The 18,512-nt window shown below is 34.0% G+C and overlaps 1 protein-coding gene across 1 annotated transcript in view; it reads right to left on the reverse strand.

The window, feature by feature from the left end:
- Window positions 1–1,526: 1,526 nt before the first annotated feature.
- The window catches only part of LOC118745569 (plasma membrane calcium-transporting ATPase 1-like), a gene marked incomplete at its 3' end in the record, with an annotated part of 196,433 nt that continues 179,447 nt past the window's right edge, over window positions 1,527–18,512 (reverse strand). The window contains 2 exon segments of the mRNA XM_036479055.1: window positions 1,527–1,769; window positions 1,845–2,236. Of these exon segments, the coding sequence (XP_036334948.1) occupies window positions 1,527–1,769; window positions 1,845–2,236 (635 nt within the window).

Consider the following 18,512-nt stretch of genomic DNA (forward strand, 5'->3'; position numbering starts at 1 on the left):
GCAACCAAAGGGTACTATGTTTGAGAAAAATATAAGCAGCCTCGAAACTTTGGTGTGGAAAATATCCGTTCCAAACCAGGTGATAACGTACGCGACAAAAAAAGAAGTGGTTTTAAGGCACATATACATATATGCGAAAGTCTGCGAATCATGCGAGTTTTTCTTTTCTTTAAAAATTCCTAAACTAAGCTAAGTAATGTACCTTTACAATCCTTCCATTTTTTCATAGAAATTATCTCTGGCTAGTTTTTATAAAAAAAAAATATAATAACGTACGCGACAGATTTTTCCCCCATACAATATTTTCACTAGTAACACATACTAAATAAAATTTTTTCAGTTCTTTTCTCCACCGTTTCGCGGTTTCAAAACCTTTTTCCGCCATCTGAATACGAAATTTAAAGTTATAAAGCCGTTTGAATTCATTTGCTTGCATTTTCGGTTTACATTTTCATTGAATTGAATTGAAATTGAATTGAAACACGCATATACATATGCGAAAGTCTGCGAATCATGGGAGTTATTCTTTTCTTTAAAAATTCCTAAGCTAAGCTAAATAATGTACCTTTACAATCCTTTCATATTTTAAGAGAAATTATCTCTGGCTAGGTTTATATTAAAACAAAAAAAAACAATAACGTACGCGACATAACGTACGCGACAATTTTTCTCGTAAGTAACAAAATGTATTTATTGAGAACTCTTCTCGCCACCGTTTCATTGTTTTACAACTATTCTAAATAATTTAAATGGAAAATTTGCAATTAACATTGGTTTTGATGTATTTGATTGAAATTTTCGTACTTACAATAACGTATGCGACAAACTTTAAAGGGTAATAAAATTTTTTTTTACTTCGGTTGGAAAGAAAATTTTACTGTATATCTTTAACTGGAAGAATTCTCGCTTAAGAATTGTAATCTGCATTACCTGCGACTGCCAATATATAAATGACATAGACAAACAATGTTTTTGCATAACGTACGCGACATTAGAATACTATCAGAAGCAAATCAAAAAACTACCGTTATTCGAGGTCTTACTTCTCCTTTTTCTCATTTTTATAGTTAGTTGTTATTGCAAATTTGATTTTAAGATGTAATTGTAATGTTTCAAATCTCTTAATTTAGTTAATAGGAAAGAGAAAATAGTTCATTTCATTAGAGAAAACTGAGTCGAACAGACATTCAGTTTTACTCTTCCATTTTTGAGTTTTAAAATTCCAAGAAGCTGAAATACTTCTATAATATAAAAACTCGAGTATTTTTCTCTTATTAATTCGCCTTTAAAACCCTTTTCAGTTGTTTTTATTTGGCATTTTCATGGAAACACCCATATTTCATTTTTAAAATCGGATAAAAGATAGTCAAGCAATATATAGATGGGTGCATTAGGTACGAAAATGACGTTTTTCTTTTTTATAAAAATGGAAGGTTCAGGGAAACCTGCACTACGTTATGATGCGGGTGAATCCAGTTTTTGTGTGTGCTGTGTAATAGTGAAGACGTTGCTTTGACGAAACTCACCATAATGTTGGAGGTATAAGCAGAATTCACTGATATACCCATGGTTATTAAGTTGCCTACATGTTGTGGTATATCGTTTAACGTTGGGAGTACTTTGCATAATTTTTCACAGATGTAGGATTGTACGACAGTCATTCGATTTGTTGTTAGTGTACCAGTCTTATCTGAGCAAATGGCAGTGGCATTACCCATAGTTTCACAAGCATCCAAATGCCGCACCAAATTGTTGTCTTTCATCATTTTCTAAAACAAAATAAAAAACCAATTTAAATCAGTTAAATTTTTCCTTTGGCAAAGGCCAGAAGTAAACAACCCTACCTTTACAGAATAGGCCAACGACAATGTCACAGCAAGCGGCAAACCTTCTGGAACTGCTACTACTAATACGGTCACACCAATAATTAAGTGTTTGACCAAATTGTTTGCATAAATATTTTTCCATGGCTTTTCTTCAATAACAAAGGTCTTGATGCAAAACTGTATGACCAATATAATTACAGTCAAAACGGCTATTGTAGAACCAGCATAACCGATTTGGATAGCCAGTTTGGTTAATTTCGCTTGAAGCACAGACTTTTCCTTTTTATGGCCAGATTCAGCAGGTGATGACGCCTGTTGCACATGATTACCATCGGATTCGGATTTGATTCCATCTGTTGGTGGTGGTGGAGCGTGCATGTTCTTTGTTGGGGCTCGGCCATCTTCAGTACCTACGCGTATCAAATTAGTTAACATGAATTTAAACACTCGTTTATTATTATGGTATGTTTGCAAAAGGAAGAATGTCGGATGGAAAAGAAAACTATATAAATATCACAAACACAGACACGATAGTTTAAACGACACATTTAATAAATTAATAAGTACCTTTTGTTTTGGATAAATAAAAAATACTACGCTATTTAAACTATGTCATGTGATGTAAATTATTGATTTCAAGTCCGTAAATTATTTAGTTTTTGGAGGTACTCGTAAAGAATTGCATACAGGTTTATTGACTAAAATTGTATCGGAAATTGAGTACAAATTGAGTTAATAATGCAGTCATACAAAACTAATCAAGATCTTTCAAATTGCGTTTTTGGATATCTCGTTTAGTTTCCGAGATACTAAGTAAAAGGTATCCATAATTTAGTACAAATTTTTACCACATTTTGTCGTAGGTCATACAAAGTGGCTGCAAAATGTTCACAAATGTATCTTACTAAATACATAATAAAAATATAAAAATTTAAGAATCTTACTAGTCACGGTGGGTCGGAACCAAGTTCAACCCAAAGGTCTTGGCACTTGAAACTTTCTTGTGAATTTCTTTTCTACTATGTTTTAGAGGTTTTTAAGAAAATCGAGTTTTTGGGTTTTTTGTGCTGAAAACAGTGCTACTCAGCAGTAACTTCAACCTAAAGGCCTTTTTACCTTAAATGTTTTTACAGATTTTATTTGCGTGTTGACTTTTAAGAAATTTAAATTCAAAAATGAAAAGGCGTTAAATATATCTATATGAGTCAGAGGGACGCAGGGAGGGTAGGGGGAAAGAGGGGGAAGCTATGGGAGAAAGAAAGACGACACCTATGGCTTTTTGCGAGAGAAACGCTCCGTGCTCACAACGAAGCTCTTCAGTCGACTGATGTCCACACCCGAGAGCTCATCGGGAGTGTGAAAAAAGTGCGACCCAAGGTGCTTGAACCTTAGGCTCGCAATGGCAGGGCACCAGAGCTGCAGATGTTGAGATGATTCCACCTCATCGTCCTCCATGCAGCTGGTGCAGTAAGGGTTATCCGCGACACTCAGCCTTACCGCATGGTTACCAATCACACAGTGACCAGTAAGCACTTCCACCAATAGTGAGAGATGCAGCTTGCTTAGTCTCAAGAGCTCCCTAGACCGCCCCCGGTCCATCCGTGGCCAGAAAGACTTTGCCACCCTGCACTCCAAGGTGTTCGCCCAGCGCTCGCTGAGCTGACTAAACGCCCATCTGTCCATAAGCAGACCACACGAGGTCAGAGGATCCCCCAGACCCTCCCTATCCGAAAGTAATTCCTCGAGGGTTCCCTGTCTTGCTAGCTCATCAGCCATGCAGTTGCCAGCGATTTCGCTGTGACCTGGAACCCAAATAAGCTTAATAGCAAAATAGTTAGACGCGGTCGACAGGGAAGTCACTCCCTCACCGTTTTCGAACGCACTGTCAGGGAGCCAAGAGCCTTGATGGCAGCCTGGCTATCAGAATAGATATTTACCTCTTTAACAGATGTTACACTAGGGAGCAACCAATCCGAAGCCTCTTTTATTGCGGCCACCTCAGCCTGGAAAACACTACAGTGATCCGGTAGCGTAAATTTCAGGTTGAAGGAGAGCTCTTCGCAGACAACCCATTTGTAAATAAGTTTACAGGTCCTCGGTTCAAGATACAGCACCCCTCCCAGTCTTCCCTCGCCGGAATGTGGGTGGTAAAAGATCCATTCGGACCCAGAACCGGCGTGCAGTGGTCTGTCCGAGTCGGTAGGAACCCGAAGTCTCTTAGAATTCTGGAGTGCCTATAGCTCGAGGTGAACTTGAAGCCCACCCCTCTTAGCCTTACTGCGAATTTTAAAGGGTAAATGTTTATAAAATTGTTGGTAAAAATATAAAAGTAATAGTCTTCTGCACCACTTTTTCACACAGAAAAAAACATATATGCAAAATTTTACTCTAAAATATTCTGTTGAGAAAAAAAATGGATCGCAACGTTCAAACCCGTTATTTTTACTTGAAGGCTGTCGCGCAATACAACGAGCGCTTCCGGACTTATTTTGGTGAAGTGCATCTGCAACCAGCGTGCCCTCACCGGTTAATTTGTTTTCATGTGACAGAGTCAATAATAAACACAGGTAGATTTCAGTAAAAAAGTATTTATATAATATTTATTGAACAAATATCTATAATGTTCAGAAAACAAAGGAACTAATTTGTTGTATTTAAAGATAAAATAAATACTTATACTCCACATAGAGTGACGTAGAAACTTATTGGCGCAGAAAATTATCCGCAATATATGCAAAGATTTTCATCCAATTTTTTTATAAAAACATAGTTCATTCTACACAAAAATGTATAAAAATAAAATCTCTAAACGTTGTGCAAAACCCGAGAACTTTGTTATATTAAAATTGAATGGGCTATAAAACTGCATTTTTAGAATTTTTCGAAAAACTCTGAATAGGAAGCTGCAAATTAGTATACAAATGTATTATGTAAATGTAAATTAATATTTCATATCAATAATTGGATGGAAACGATATTTCTTGCCCTCATTTGATTAAAAGCGAAAATTATTACACATAATTTTATTTATGTACTTGCAAAAGCTGACGAGCAACGCACACGAAAAGTTGAGAGTTTTCTACCTTTCTGCTTTGTGTTGGCGTAAGGGTCTGATTATGCATACTTCGCATAACTTCGCACAACCATTTGTACCAGTGCACTAAACTAACATAAGAAAATGTGAAGCAAAATCTAAACTCAACAGATCGCTAAGTTTTTAAAAGTTCTGCTAATTTCTGGGTAATGGAATACATACAAAGTACCTACGAAATTACAGTTCGAAGTTTATGCGAAGTTGTGCGGAGTTATGCGAAGTATGCATAATCAGACCATAAGCGTTGCCAAATTTTGGCTATGTGCACGGCTGTATTGAAATTCATGTATTCATAGTCAGCTGTTGAAACGACGCCAACACCAATGCAACGCCAAAGTTGTGCGTATGTATGTGGACGGGCCTTTATTCTTTGCATACGCATGTGCTGAGTCAATACTTTTAAGTATCCAATACTCTCAATACTCGGTACCGAAACATTTAGGTTTCGAATAAAAGCGCACATAGGCCAAAAATATGGGAAAAACGGTTCAGGGGAGACTCGCCTATGAAAACCCGAATGTAGGAGCCAATAGAACTTTTAATACTGATTCAAATGAAGGCTGTATATATGTCGGTTCGAGTCCGTAATACAGAGAAACTCTTACTTGTTTGAAGCATTTTTGTTCCAGCTGAATCGGACGATATCATTTTTGTAGGCAGATTCTGTAACCAGTTAGCGACAGATTCTGCAAAGCTTGATATACAGTTCAATGCGAGCGTGAGCGTGAGCTTTTTATTTTGACCAATATCTTCGTTATTACTGAACTTTTTGCAATAGAGAATTCAAATATCTTTCAGAATTATAGAATAAAAACTAATTTAAAATACATAATATGCCTTTTTCAAGCTCACACTCAACTGTGTGCGTAAGCAATGCATTCGCATGTGAACGACAAGTTTTGACAGATGTGTGTGAGCGTCCATAAGAATACAAATGAAATTCTTTGCTTTTGCGAACGTTCACGCTCACGCTCGTATTGCACTGTATATCAAGCTTAACCAGTTAGCGAGAAATTCTGTAACCAGTTAACGACAACTTTCGAATCGGTATCGGTTTTGTTGACGTATGATATGAAATATTTTTGACTGAAAGTAGTTTTCTTGAACCTTGGATCGACTAGGGTTAAAACTGATAAAATAATATTTCTCTGTTGCGATAAGTTCAAGTGTTTTAGCCGATATCATATAAATTAGTAAGGAAAGTTTTTTCTAAACTTGAAATGCATATAATGGCGAAGGTTTAATGTAAAGAATCAGTATCGGGTACCGATAAGGAAGTATTGTGTACCGAAACCTTTTTTAAGTATTGGGTACCGACAACTCAGCGCATCACTAGACAGCAGTTTTATTTGACGCACTCAGTTGTCAACTCTACGGTGACGTCACGCCAAAATTACTCTCACGAATTCTGCTGCAATCGGCGCAATCTTGTATTCTATCATTCTTGGACGAAATATATGTATATACAGTGACGAACAAAAGTATTGGCACAGTGAATTTTTCGCCATATATGCAAAAGTTTTTATTCTAATTTAGTTTCGATAATTTTTTATAAAAATATAGTTCATTCTACATCAGAAAACGTAATAATAAAAACTCTAAACTTTGTGCAAAACTCAGGAAAATTCATTAAATTTGCACACTAATTTGCAACTTTTTATTCAGATTTTTTAGAAAAATTCTAAGTGTGCAGTTCTATAGCCCATTCAAATTTGGTATAACAAAGTGCAAGTTTAAAGTTGCTAGAAAATCGCGTTGATTTTTGGCAATTTTTTTAGTGGAAGGTGTTGCTCATTTTCTCCATACAAAAAATAATTGTCGAATTACTTTGTATGGAAGAACTTGCCTGAAAAAAAATTACCAAAAATCAATGCGATTTTCTAGCGACTTCAAAATTGCACTCTGTTATACTAAATTAGAATGGGCTATAAAACTGCATACTTAGAATTTTTTTTTTTAAATCTGAATAAAAAGTTGCAAATTAGTGTGCAAATTTAATGAATTTTCCTGAGTTATGCACAAAGTTTAGAGATTTTATTATTATGTTTTCTGGAGTAGAATGAACAATATTTTTATAAAAAACTATCGAAGATAAATTAGAATAAATAACTTTGCATATATTGCGAAAAATTCACTATACCAATACTTCTGTTCGGCACTGTATGTGCATATGTATGTCCTTGAACAACAATCCACAAATACATTTTTTCACCAATGATTATATTTCGTTCAGGTATACAGCATAACTGCTACAGGGAGCACAAACTATTTTGGGGGTGCTAAAAAGTGCTAAGTTGTTTTTTGTTTTCGCGGCACAAACATCACACTATCTTCTTGACTTACTTTTCTGTGTAAAGTTAAAATACATGCATATGTATATAAATTCATGTACATATATAAATATGTATGTTATGTATGTACATATTTATGTATATAACTTAAAAAAAATGTTGTATTTAATAATCTACAAGTGAACCCGCATGGAGTCAACACGCCAACATTTAATTAAATTTTTTAAACAGTTGAAACCCTGTTCAAAAACCTATAAAAATATTCCTAATGATCAATCTAAACCATTTCTCAGTGATGAGAGGTCTCGCATGGAGTCGGTTTTCATTTCATCAAGCTTCAAATCTCCCTGTACCGCTAAAAAGATTCTAACTTCAAAAAAACCTGTGCACATCTATGTAGAATGCTAGTTCTTTAATTTTACTTCTCATTTTGGAAATTCGAAATAACGGTGCAGATGTGATGACCTTCAAAAAAATAGATGGCAACCCTAATTAAAAATATTATAAGCCAAAAGTTTTTTTAAAACTCTTTCGTTTGACACTAATATTTCGATATTTCATTTATGTAGCTTGCGTATAAGTAAAAGAAATTCGACTTTTCAAACAGGTGGCAACCCCTTTAAAAGTATTTTCAAACTAAAATCTTTTTATCGTCTGGCATTGTTATACATATTTCAATTAACTGATCAATTAAGTTGAATTTAATTATGGCAACTCTCCTAAATACAGTTTAGAAATAAATTATGTTCAAACCCATTTCGATTGATACCCATCTTTTGACAATCCATTTAACTTAGTAAATAATTTGAGCTTAATTTTTTCAACAAAAAAATCTAAATGTTCAAGTTAAAGATTTCTTAGCACTCGTTCGTTTGATAACCATATTTTAAAATTTCATGTAACATATGTATAATTAAACTAAATACGACTTTCAAAAGAGGCGGCAACCCTCTTAAAAATTATTTTCGAACTAAAATTTCCTTCAATATTTTTCGTCTGGCATTGTTATAAATATTACAAGTAACTGATGAATTAAGTGGAAATTTATTTGTAAACACGTGGCAACCCTCCTAAATATAGTTCCGAAATAAAGGATTTTAAACCCATTTCCATTGATAACCATCGTTTAGTAATTCTTTTAACTTATTAAATAATTTTAATTTAACCCTTTAAACCAGAGGTGGGCACTCACACTATCACACACATGCGCTTGTGTGCGAAGCAGGTAAGTTTTGTTCACCAGCCAGTGGAATAGGTAATACTTTTTTTTACTAAATTATATTTTTACTACTTCTACCACCGTAAGCTAAAAAACTTTCAGATCTTGAAACTTCTTTTTTTTTTTATTTGTTTATTTGCGCATTAATGAATGGGCATTTTCTACAACAAAAAACAACATTGCATGCTGCGACGTTGACACATGTATGATATGATCGTCTTGACTGATGCCGTCGATTGACTGATGCTTTGCTAGCACTTTGGCAAAGCAAATCAAATCAGTTGCTACTGAGAATTCACTGCGCAACTATTCGAATAATACACACATAAAATGTTTCGGGAGGAATGGGAAATACATTTTTTTTGCATAGAAAACAGTGTTGCCGCGCATAATTTTTAGTGGTAGCCAAATTCCTTTAAAAAAAAGGCCAAAAAAGAGCTAAAAAAAGTAGTTGTGGCTAAAAATGGTAGCTAAAAATTTTTACTTACATATACATATATAAGTATACACGTAAACATTTTCAATAAGTAATGGTATGTATATAAAAACAATGAACTTTGGAAAAAACCGTTTTGTACCAGCTGCTTGCTGGTTCCATCAAGTGATTGTACCATAAGGCTCGAAGCATATAACTTACCAGCATGCTGGTCAATTTCTTTACAAATGAGATCGAGGGAAGATCGAAATGATTAGAGCCGAAATTTCATAATTTTTCTAGCATTTTGTTTAACACTGTTTTTTTTTTTTTTGTAATTCACAAGTGCAACATCGTGAACGTAATGTTCCACAAATACAGCTTTGACTCATATAGTGCAAGAAATTTCCGCCAAAATACTTTAAACTTAGAAAATTGAGCTAATTTCACCACTAATCACAGAACACACACGGTCAATTGACTTGATGGGTCATTTAACAAATTTACAAACAAATTTATTTTAAACTATAGTTAAATCGTTAACAGATAAGTTAACAGCTCCAACACTTTTACAGTATGTATGTATAAAAGCGTAAGGAACATACAATACAGATACGTATATATATCAGTCTTTTTTAGTTTAAAAATTCATCTCTTACATAAATGGAAAAAAAAAGCAAATTAAGTATATACAACTTTTTCATGCCAAGTATGAATAAATTCTAAAAAGGGCTAAAAAAAAGGGCTAAGGGCAATTTTAAATTTAAGTGGCCAAAAAAAAGTATGTGGTAGCTAAATCTAGCCACCAAAGGGCTAAAACGGCAACACTGATGGGTGTGCGCAATACGTGATCTGCTATCGCGTTTTGAGTCGCATTGTTACGTCTTGTTTAAAAAGACATTACAAACTATGTCATAGTCATTTTGAAAAGGTGAAAGAGGGTGATCGAGCACTGAAGCTTTTAGAATTAAAAGCAGCGCTCTTTATTAAATGTATGGTTGGCGAAAGTAATATACATCTACACGAAAATTATCAATGTCTATCAGAATATGATTCTCTATCAGAAAATGATTCTCTATCAGAAAATGATTCTCTATCAGAAAATGATAGAGATTTCTAAAAAAAAAGCACCTTATTCTGTCGCTTTGGCTTTTTATTTAGAATTTCTATAAAAGTTTTAGGGGCCACCGAAATTGCGCATATGGAAACTGTGCATTTAGACATTATTTCAGTTTCAACCGAAACTGTGCATGTATGCTTTATTCCGGTTTTTGCCATATGCATTATTTCGGTTTTCAACCGAAACTGTGCATGTATGCATTAGTTCGTTTTTTTCATATGCATTATTTCGCTTTTAAAACGAAAGTATGTATATGCATAATTTCGGTATTTTCTTATATGCATTATTTCGGCTTTCAACCGAAACTGTGCATGTATGCATTACTTCGGGTTTTTCATATGCATTATTTCGGGTTTCAACCGAAACTGTGCATGCATGCATTACTTCGTCTTTCACATATGCATTATTTCGGTTTTTGTTATATTATATGCATTATTTCGGTTTTCTAACGAAAGTGTGCATATGGATAATTTCGTTTTTTTCTAATATTAATTACATATTTACCTCTACTTAGTAAGGGTTTTAATCCCTAAGCGCGGCCGAAAGCCGCCTGCGCAAAAATACGTCCGCCCTTCTTTTCCGGCAAGACAGAAAGGGGAATTCTACTTAGTACGGGTTATAATGCCTAAGCGCGGCTGAAGGCCGCCTACGCAGAAAGTTCTGCGCAAAAATACTTCCGGTCCCCTTTTCCGGCAACACAGAAAGGAGAATTCTATTTAGTAAAGGTTATAATCCCTAAGGGTGGCCGAAGGCCGCCTACGCAGAAAAAAGTTCTGCGCAAAAATACTTCCGCCCATCTTTTCCAGCAAAACATAAAAACGAGAGTTCTACTTAGTAAAGGTTATAATCCCTAAGGCCGCCTACGCAGAAAGAAGTTCGTTTTCATGTATGCACTATTTCGGTTTTTGTCAAATGCATTATTTCGGTTTTGAGTCGAAACTGTGCATGTATGCATTACTTCGGTTATTGTCACATGCATTATTTCGGTTTTGAACCGAAACTGTGCATGTATGCATTACATTTCATGCTTATTTACCACTAAGAAAATTTTTTCGTCCGAACACTCTCAACAGCAACTGGTTTGATTTGCTTTGCCGAAATACCAGCGAAGCATCAGCGAATCGTCAATTCTCGTAAAGCTGGGATCAAACGATTTGTACATTTGGCTAAAAATTTGTAAAATTCATAAACAAATCATGTGAACGCTAAATTACATTTGTCATTTATCAGAGAAGCCAAATATTTGCCTTCTTGTGGCAAATGAAAAACAACCCTGGCGGCCAAATCGTGTGAACGCAATGCTGCTACATAAGCCAAATAAAAATTACGCAAATGACCAAATATGTGATTTGGCACTTGATGACAAATGCCAGTGACAAATATACAAATACTGTTGAGCGGTATTGCCATTTCAAGCTTGTGAACCTTTGTATTTTTTTTTTTGGTAAAATTTTAATATTTAATAAAATATACGTATCCGAACCTTACCGTTATTTGAAAACAATAATTTTAAAATATTTGCTCAAACTGAACATTTGAAAACATGTACATATACGTATTCGACAGTGGCTGAGTGTGCAGAGAAGCGTAAGCTTTCATGAGGTCCCAGGTTCTTATGCCGACAGGAGAACATATTAAAAAGTATAATTAATTTCTGAGTATAATTAACTATGAAAAAGCATATGTGAAGTTCAGAATGAAAAATTTCAGAAAACCAACCGGAAAAGTATTCGTTTCACAACCCTTCGTGGCACTTTACTATTCACCTTTCTTTCAGTTTTCGGATCTCTTTCGGAAGTTTTTGCAGGCTATACACATATACATACATACATGCATATCGTCGTAAAAAGTACACAACCGCGTATCGTCATTCTGCAAAATCGCGTAACTGACATTTGCTGCCAAAAATTGAATTTGCTTACAGAAGCTTTTGGCTCAATCCTTATCCATTCGTCCTGAAATATACTATCCAGAAATGCGATTGCTTTATAAAAAGAGAACCATTTTCATATATGAGTGTTTTTACTATCTAGATAATAATTTATACAACCTCACATAGGCGGCTTTGCATTTTGTTGATACGCGATGTTGTACTTTAAACGACGATATACAGATTATTAAAGACGATCTAAATTACACTGTGTGACAAAAAAAAATGTATATAGTTTTTTCGAGGTTCTATTCAAGCAGTAAAATCTGCATACTCAGAATTTTAAATACACCCTCAAAATCTGGGCTTAAGGTCGAAACCCGCGTTTTTCAAAGGGTGACGCACAGGTATACTTGCTCGTAACTTTCGGTGAAAAATACGTATATATGTATGTGATTCAAGATAAGATATTTCGGTGCTTACAGCAATGTTTAAATTGATAATTTATCTAACAAATGGCAAAGGAATCAGTGATCGGACTTAAAAAAACTTTGTGTGGTAGAATCCGGAAAAAAATGTTTTAAATTTCAAAAAAATTTGGTAGATCTCAGGTTTTGGATCAAACTTTGTACAAAAATTGCAAACATTTTAATTAGAATCTAAAACAAAATTAATTTTAGTATAATAAAGTGCAAGATTGAAGTTGATAAAAATTGCGTTAAGTTTTGGCAACTTTTTTCCTCGACTGTTTCGAACATATTTTGAAAGATTTCTGCAACCTTGCGGAGTGATGCCAGTTTTTATTTTTATCACATCACGATGTAGCGAACAAATGTGGCTCGTTCCAGAAATGCTACTTGGGATTTGCCGATTTTGACAATTCTCAAGTAAAAGTAAACAACGCTTTAGAAATTTGAGATGCACTGCAATTTGCTAATCCTTCCACAAAAATAGCCGGTTTTTATAATTTTCGCTATTAATTATTTTTATAAATCATATATTTTGCAAGTTAACACAATAAAACCACGTTTGATGTCGAAAAATTGAATATTGAGAAAATTTACTATTTTACAGTTTATTTTATCCTCCCATTCTCCCTGTTGTTAGTATTTAGTGTTGGACAATTTTTGTTCTTAAAATTAAGAAAATTATGTTGAGCAAAAATAAAACTACTCAAAAACGCGAATATGAGGTAGATTTCAGACCTTGTGTAGTAGATGTGCTCAAAAAAGTGGCAGATCTACAACAATGTGGTAAAAGCCCGATCACTGAAAGGAATCTTACAGAGTATATGCAAAATTTTAATTCTTAACATTTTTTCATTTTAAATTACGACGTGTCCGACTATTTTGTTTACTAGTATACATACAAAGGGTGCCCATTCTCAAGACAAATTAACCATTTATAAATGGTTGTAAACAACGAAATGTTTTCTCTTAAATGGCATATGTAAGTATTTTTCATCGGGCAAACAGAAATAAAGTTACGAGCAAGTATATGCTTCAACCCATGATGAAAACATAGCAAGGTAGAACCGTTCTCTCAATTTGTCGGCCATGATTTTTTTTTTTGAAGTTTTCCAACATTTTAAAATCATATAAAATTGAAAATAAAAAATTGAAATTGTTCGAAATTGTTGTTGCTTGATATTGAAAATGAAAATGTATGTGTGAGTTTGTGAGTAAATTTAAAAATTAAAATGTTTGGTAACGTCAAGAATTTTAAAAGTAACTTTCAGCGGTTCTACCTTACTATATTTTTATCATGCTTCAACCTATGAAAAGCGCGTTTTTTACCTTCAGCCCAGATTTTGAGGGTGTATTCAAAATTCCGAGTAGCTGTGCGTATATATTATTTTTCTTTATTTCACTTCAAATCTCACGAAATCATAAATGCAAAAGTATGGTTGACACCGGATCAGATGTTTAAGTATTTATGACCAAATGGTTAAATCGTGTGAATGAATGTTGACAATATTTGTCACTTTACTGCTGTGCGCAAATGTGTGCCAAATCATTTGGATCTTTGGCAGCCAAATCGTCTGATCGCAAAACAAATCATTTGTACATCGCTATCCAAATGCGCAAATGTGGACAAATCTACATTTGGCATTTTGCGTACAAATGTACAATTAATGTGATCCCTGCTTAAGGCGCACGAAGACCATGATAGTATACATGTGTCGACGTCACAGCAAGCGGCATTTGAAGCCCAATTACATCCCTACAAGAATTGTGTGTTGGAAACTAAGACATTCTCATTTATCTTACTAACACATTTGCAAATTTTGCGTTGGTTAAAAAGAGACCATAAGTTGGAGGAAGACGGAAGATCACATGTACACAAATGTTTACATCAGATTTTTCACACTGCCCTTTAGAATTTGATAGAAACTTGTAGGTAGCCAGTGACAGAAATCTCTATCAGTCTTGCCACTCAAATGATTTGTCAAATGATAGTCACTGTTCTTGCAGGGATGTGTTTGGAAAATAAAAAAATGCCCGCGAAATACCCTTCTTTGTTGGATTTAATAAACATAGTAGCCCCTGATGATGCTGGAAATTTCAGCGAAACGTTGGGCAACGAAGGTGGAATAAGTGTTTTATTTGCACCATTAAATAATAGATCACACCAGCCTACAAGTGAACCGGAAATGATTATTACTTGATTTTTATTTTTTCGATCAATAATAATGATTATTTTATGATTTTTATTTTTTCGCTCAGAGATAATTACTATTGAGTTTTATTTTTCCACTTAAATATAATGATTATTTAAAAAATTTAAAAGGCCATACAGCCGTAACTTACTGAAATTTTGACCAGAAATTTTCGGGACTTATTATTTTTATTAGGGTGTCACTACATCTGAAAAGGATACGACAGAAATCACGCTGGTATAGCTCTTGAGTTTTTTTAATGATCATTATTCTTAAGTGAAAAAGTAAAACTCAATAATAATTATTATCTTTGAGTGAGTAAATAAAAATCATAAAATAATCATTAATAGTGATCGAAAAAATAAAAATCAAGTAATAATAATTACCTTTGATCGAAAAATTAAAACTTAAATACTAGTAATTATTTTTAATATTTATTCGTTAAACTCGAAAAATAAAAATCATTGTAAATTGCAGTAGGACGTATGTACACAAATACGTGAGTATAGTTATAATTGTTTTACGACGATTACAACTTGTTGATTTTTTTGGTTAAAATTTAAAAAATAATGATTATTTTCCGTCCCTGTAAATTATTTAACAGGTGGCAACTCTTTTCGAAAAAGTGAAGCCTTATTGCACATCTACAGCTCAAGCCCTTTAGTTTGACACCTCATTTTTGAAAATCGAAGCAACGGTGCAGATCTGATTACCTGGAAAAAAATCCCTTCGCGTGTTATATATATAGATACTTATGTATATAAATAAATTTTATTTGTTGATTTAAACGCTGCCCTAAAATAATATCCACATATTTATACATATACATATGTGCATACATATATTAACAAATTCATTAACACACATTCGAACATTTTTATGCACAAAAAGGCATGTGTTGTATAGTACATTCCGAGATTTTGCCTACCCTGGCTGAACAACATTAATATTCGGTTTTCTTAATAATATAGCCAAATACTTGCAAATAAATGCATAAAATGTTAGGGAATAATATTTAATGTTAAACCCATGGCTTTAATAACATCACTTACACGTTTTGGAACATAATTTATTAATTTTAGTGTATAGTCTTGCCCGTTTTCCACCCATTCTTCCTGCAACTTTTCTTTTAGCTCCCTTCGAGAAGTTATTGGCTTCGGAGGGGTAAAGATAAGTTTTGCCCATTTGTAAAGCAGCCATTCTCGCACAGTGTGATGGATTTGCTTAGTATAATTATCTTAGTACAGTTTAAAACTGCGCAGAATTGTAATTTTCTCATCTGCTTTCCTCAAATTTGGCCTCAATATGTTAAATAAATATCCTTATTTTCAATATTCTCGATAAAAACGAGATTTTAAGTTGTCAGGGAAGAAATGTAACCACAAGTCATTACATGGTCGTCTTCATAATTTATTATCGGCTTTAGGACCTGCGGTTTCCGCGCTTCATTGGGTTTCCAACAATTGCGACGCTTGCAAATAAGTCAAATTTGCATTCACCCAGGACAGTGACGTTCTTCCACCAATATTGGCAACAAATGCACCAGAAAATATTTGTTTATTAACAGCTTTTACCTAATTACTCAGCCATTGGAACCATCAGACTTTAGAAAAAGACTATTAGTTGGGGCGTATACGTTCTTTCCAAATGTCGATAAAATATCAGCTGCGGATTTTAGAGTTTTGGAGAGCAAAAATTTTCAGCAATCAGATGATAAAATGGCAATTGTGCGCAGTTTTAACTTTTACCAATATAATTATACTGAGAAAATACTTCACATTGTGTGAGAATGGCTGCTTTTCAATTGGCCTAAACTGATTTTGGCTCCTCCGTAATCTTCTGGCATGCTCCCCATAGATAATTCGTGGAACGAGTTTGGGCGGCGAGTTCTAAAGAAGTCAATAACTTCGCTGAGGGAGCTAAAAGAAAGGTTGCAGGAAATGGGGCAAGGCAATACACTAAAATTGATTAATTATATTCCAAAACGTGTAAGTAATGTTATTAAAGCCACGGGATTAGCATTAAATATTATTCCCTAAAATTTTATGCATTTATTTGCAAGTATTTGGCTGCATTATTAAGAAAACCGAATATTCAGGGCTATCACGGAATCCATCGTAGAAAATCTCCGAATTCAAATGCCCGCTACGAATACGAAAAAATTGCTATCACTGAATCCGAGTGAACTCGAAAATATCGTTGCCAGCTTCGAATGCTGATTCGAAATCAGTTAGTGCAAAGGAAACAACAGATATTTATGTATGACATTTTGCTCACGCTGCCCCATCAGGCGCAATGGCCGAGTGAGCAAGGAACTAGACTGCCAATTGAGAGAGCCGAGTTCGAGTCCGAGTCGTGGGGCGGTGGAGATTTTTTTTTTTTTTTATTTAATTTTTGTTTATTTTTTTACAAATATTTTTTTTACCTTCCTTTTATTAGCTCGGGATATAACTATGTAATATTGATGCGCCTAAAAGATGCAGCGATTTCTATTCTCAAGTCACATACCTGATGACAGTACGAATAGCAATTATAATAGGGAGGTTTTAGTTATTTAAACTATAATTTTATTTAGTTTATTTTTAGCTTAGATTTTATTATTTTAAATAGAAAAATATTTTTTTTTTATAAATTTTTATGATATTCAAGTAATTAGGTGTATTTTCTAATAAACTGTTGTTAAACTATTATTTCCTCGATTCATACAAAATATTAATTCATTAAGTAGCGGCTGGTATGGCATTGGTATTTTACGTCTACGTTTACACAAAGATATGGAATTATATCAATATAACAAATTTGGAGTATAATAAATATTTAATATTAAAAATAATGCAGCTTTCTTCCACTATTTTTAAGATTGCGTGATTTTAAATTTTGTTCCGACAGCATAATCTCGTCGTAGAGTATCTGTACGAATCTTCATTACGAACGGATTCAATGAAGGCTCTTACGAATTTCGAATTTACGTTCGTAGCCATTCGGATTCTGTGATAGCACTTTCGTAGATTTCACGAAAATCGAAGCTACGATGGATTCCGTGATTGCCCTGATTAACATTGTGTGAAAATCTGACTTTTTTGCGTTTTTGGTTTCGTTTCGGTTTTTAACCATAACATTTTAGCAGCGAAGTAGCGTACCATAAAAGAAAATGCATGTCATAAACTATGATGTGAAATAAGTGCAATTTTTATAATTTTTCCTGTAGAAATATAGTATAAAAGGCATAGTAATGAAAACCCCGAATATTAAAGTTACTCACTGTATAAGGTCTTTTCCTGTGTGAAAAAGTGGTGGAGAAGACTATTATTTTTATATTTTTATCAACAATTTTATAAACATTTACCCTTAAACATTATTTTTAATAAAATAAAACCTATGTTCTTCAAGAGTTTTTAATAACAATGAAAATGGTGGTTGAATTGTCAAAAGCGGTCAATTAGACCGCCTGCAATTGAATTTTGAAGTAAAAAGGACCAAAAAAACACTCGTCGATATATAAGAAAAAAAAAAATTGTAAAATCAAAGTTAGACATTTGTTTGCATTGTCAATAGCTATGAAAAAAGACTACTGTTGATTGGAAATAAAATATCACATAATTCAAGTGGCCCGTTTCCGAAATTCTGACTCATATACAACGAAGTCGATTTCTTTATATCCCCACCGTTTGCGCTAACTATCCTTCTTAAATTGCCTACAAGGTCCTGTGGACGATACAGTGTGAAAGACTGAAGTCGTTCACGAACCAACTGATTGACCCTTATCAGTGTGCCTTCAGACCTGGTAAGTCCACCATTGACCAGATTGCCACAGCACGCCAAATCCATATTTTTGACGATTTGAAAGCTGCTTTTGCCAGAACGAAGAGATACTGCCTGTACGACGCCATGTGTAAATTCGGGATCCCCGTAAAACTAATACGGCTATGTAGAGTAGGGTTGCCAACATTTTCTAAGATACTTATAGTCCTTTTTTCAAAAAATCTGAAAAAATACAGTACACTTCATACAAATATAG

Source organism: Rhagoletis pomonella, unplaced genomic scaffold (assembly GCF_013731165.1).
Source record: "Rhagoletis pomonella isolate Grant_MI unplaced genomic scaffold, Rhpom_1.0 Rhpom_scaffold_00009, whole genome shotgun sequence".
Classification (NCBI taxonomy): domain Eukaryota; kingdom Metazoa; phylum Arthropoda; class Insecta; order Diptera; family Tephritidae; genus Rhagoletis; species Rhagoletis pomonella.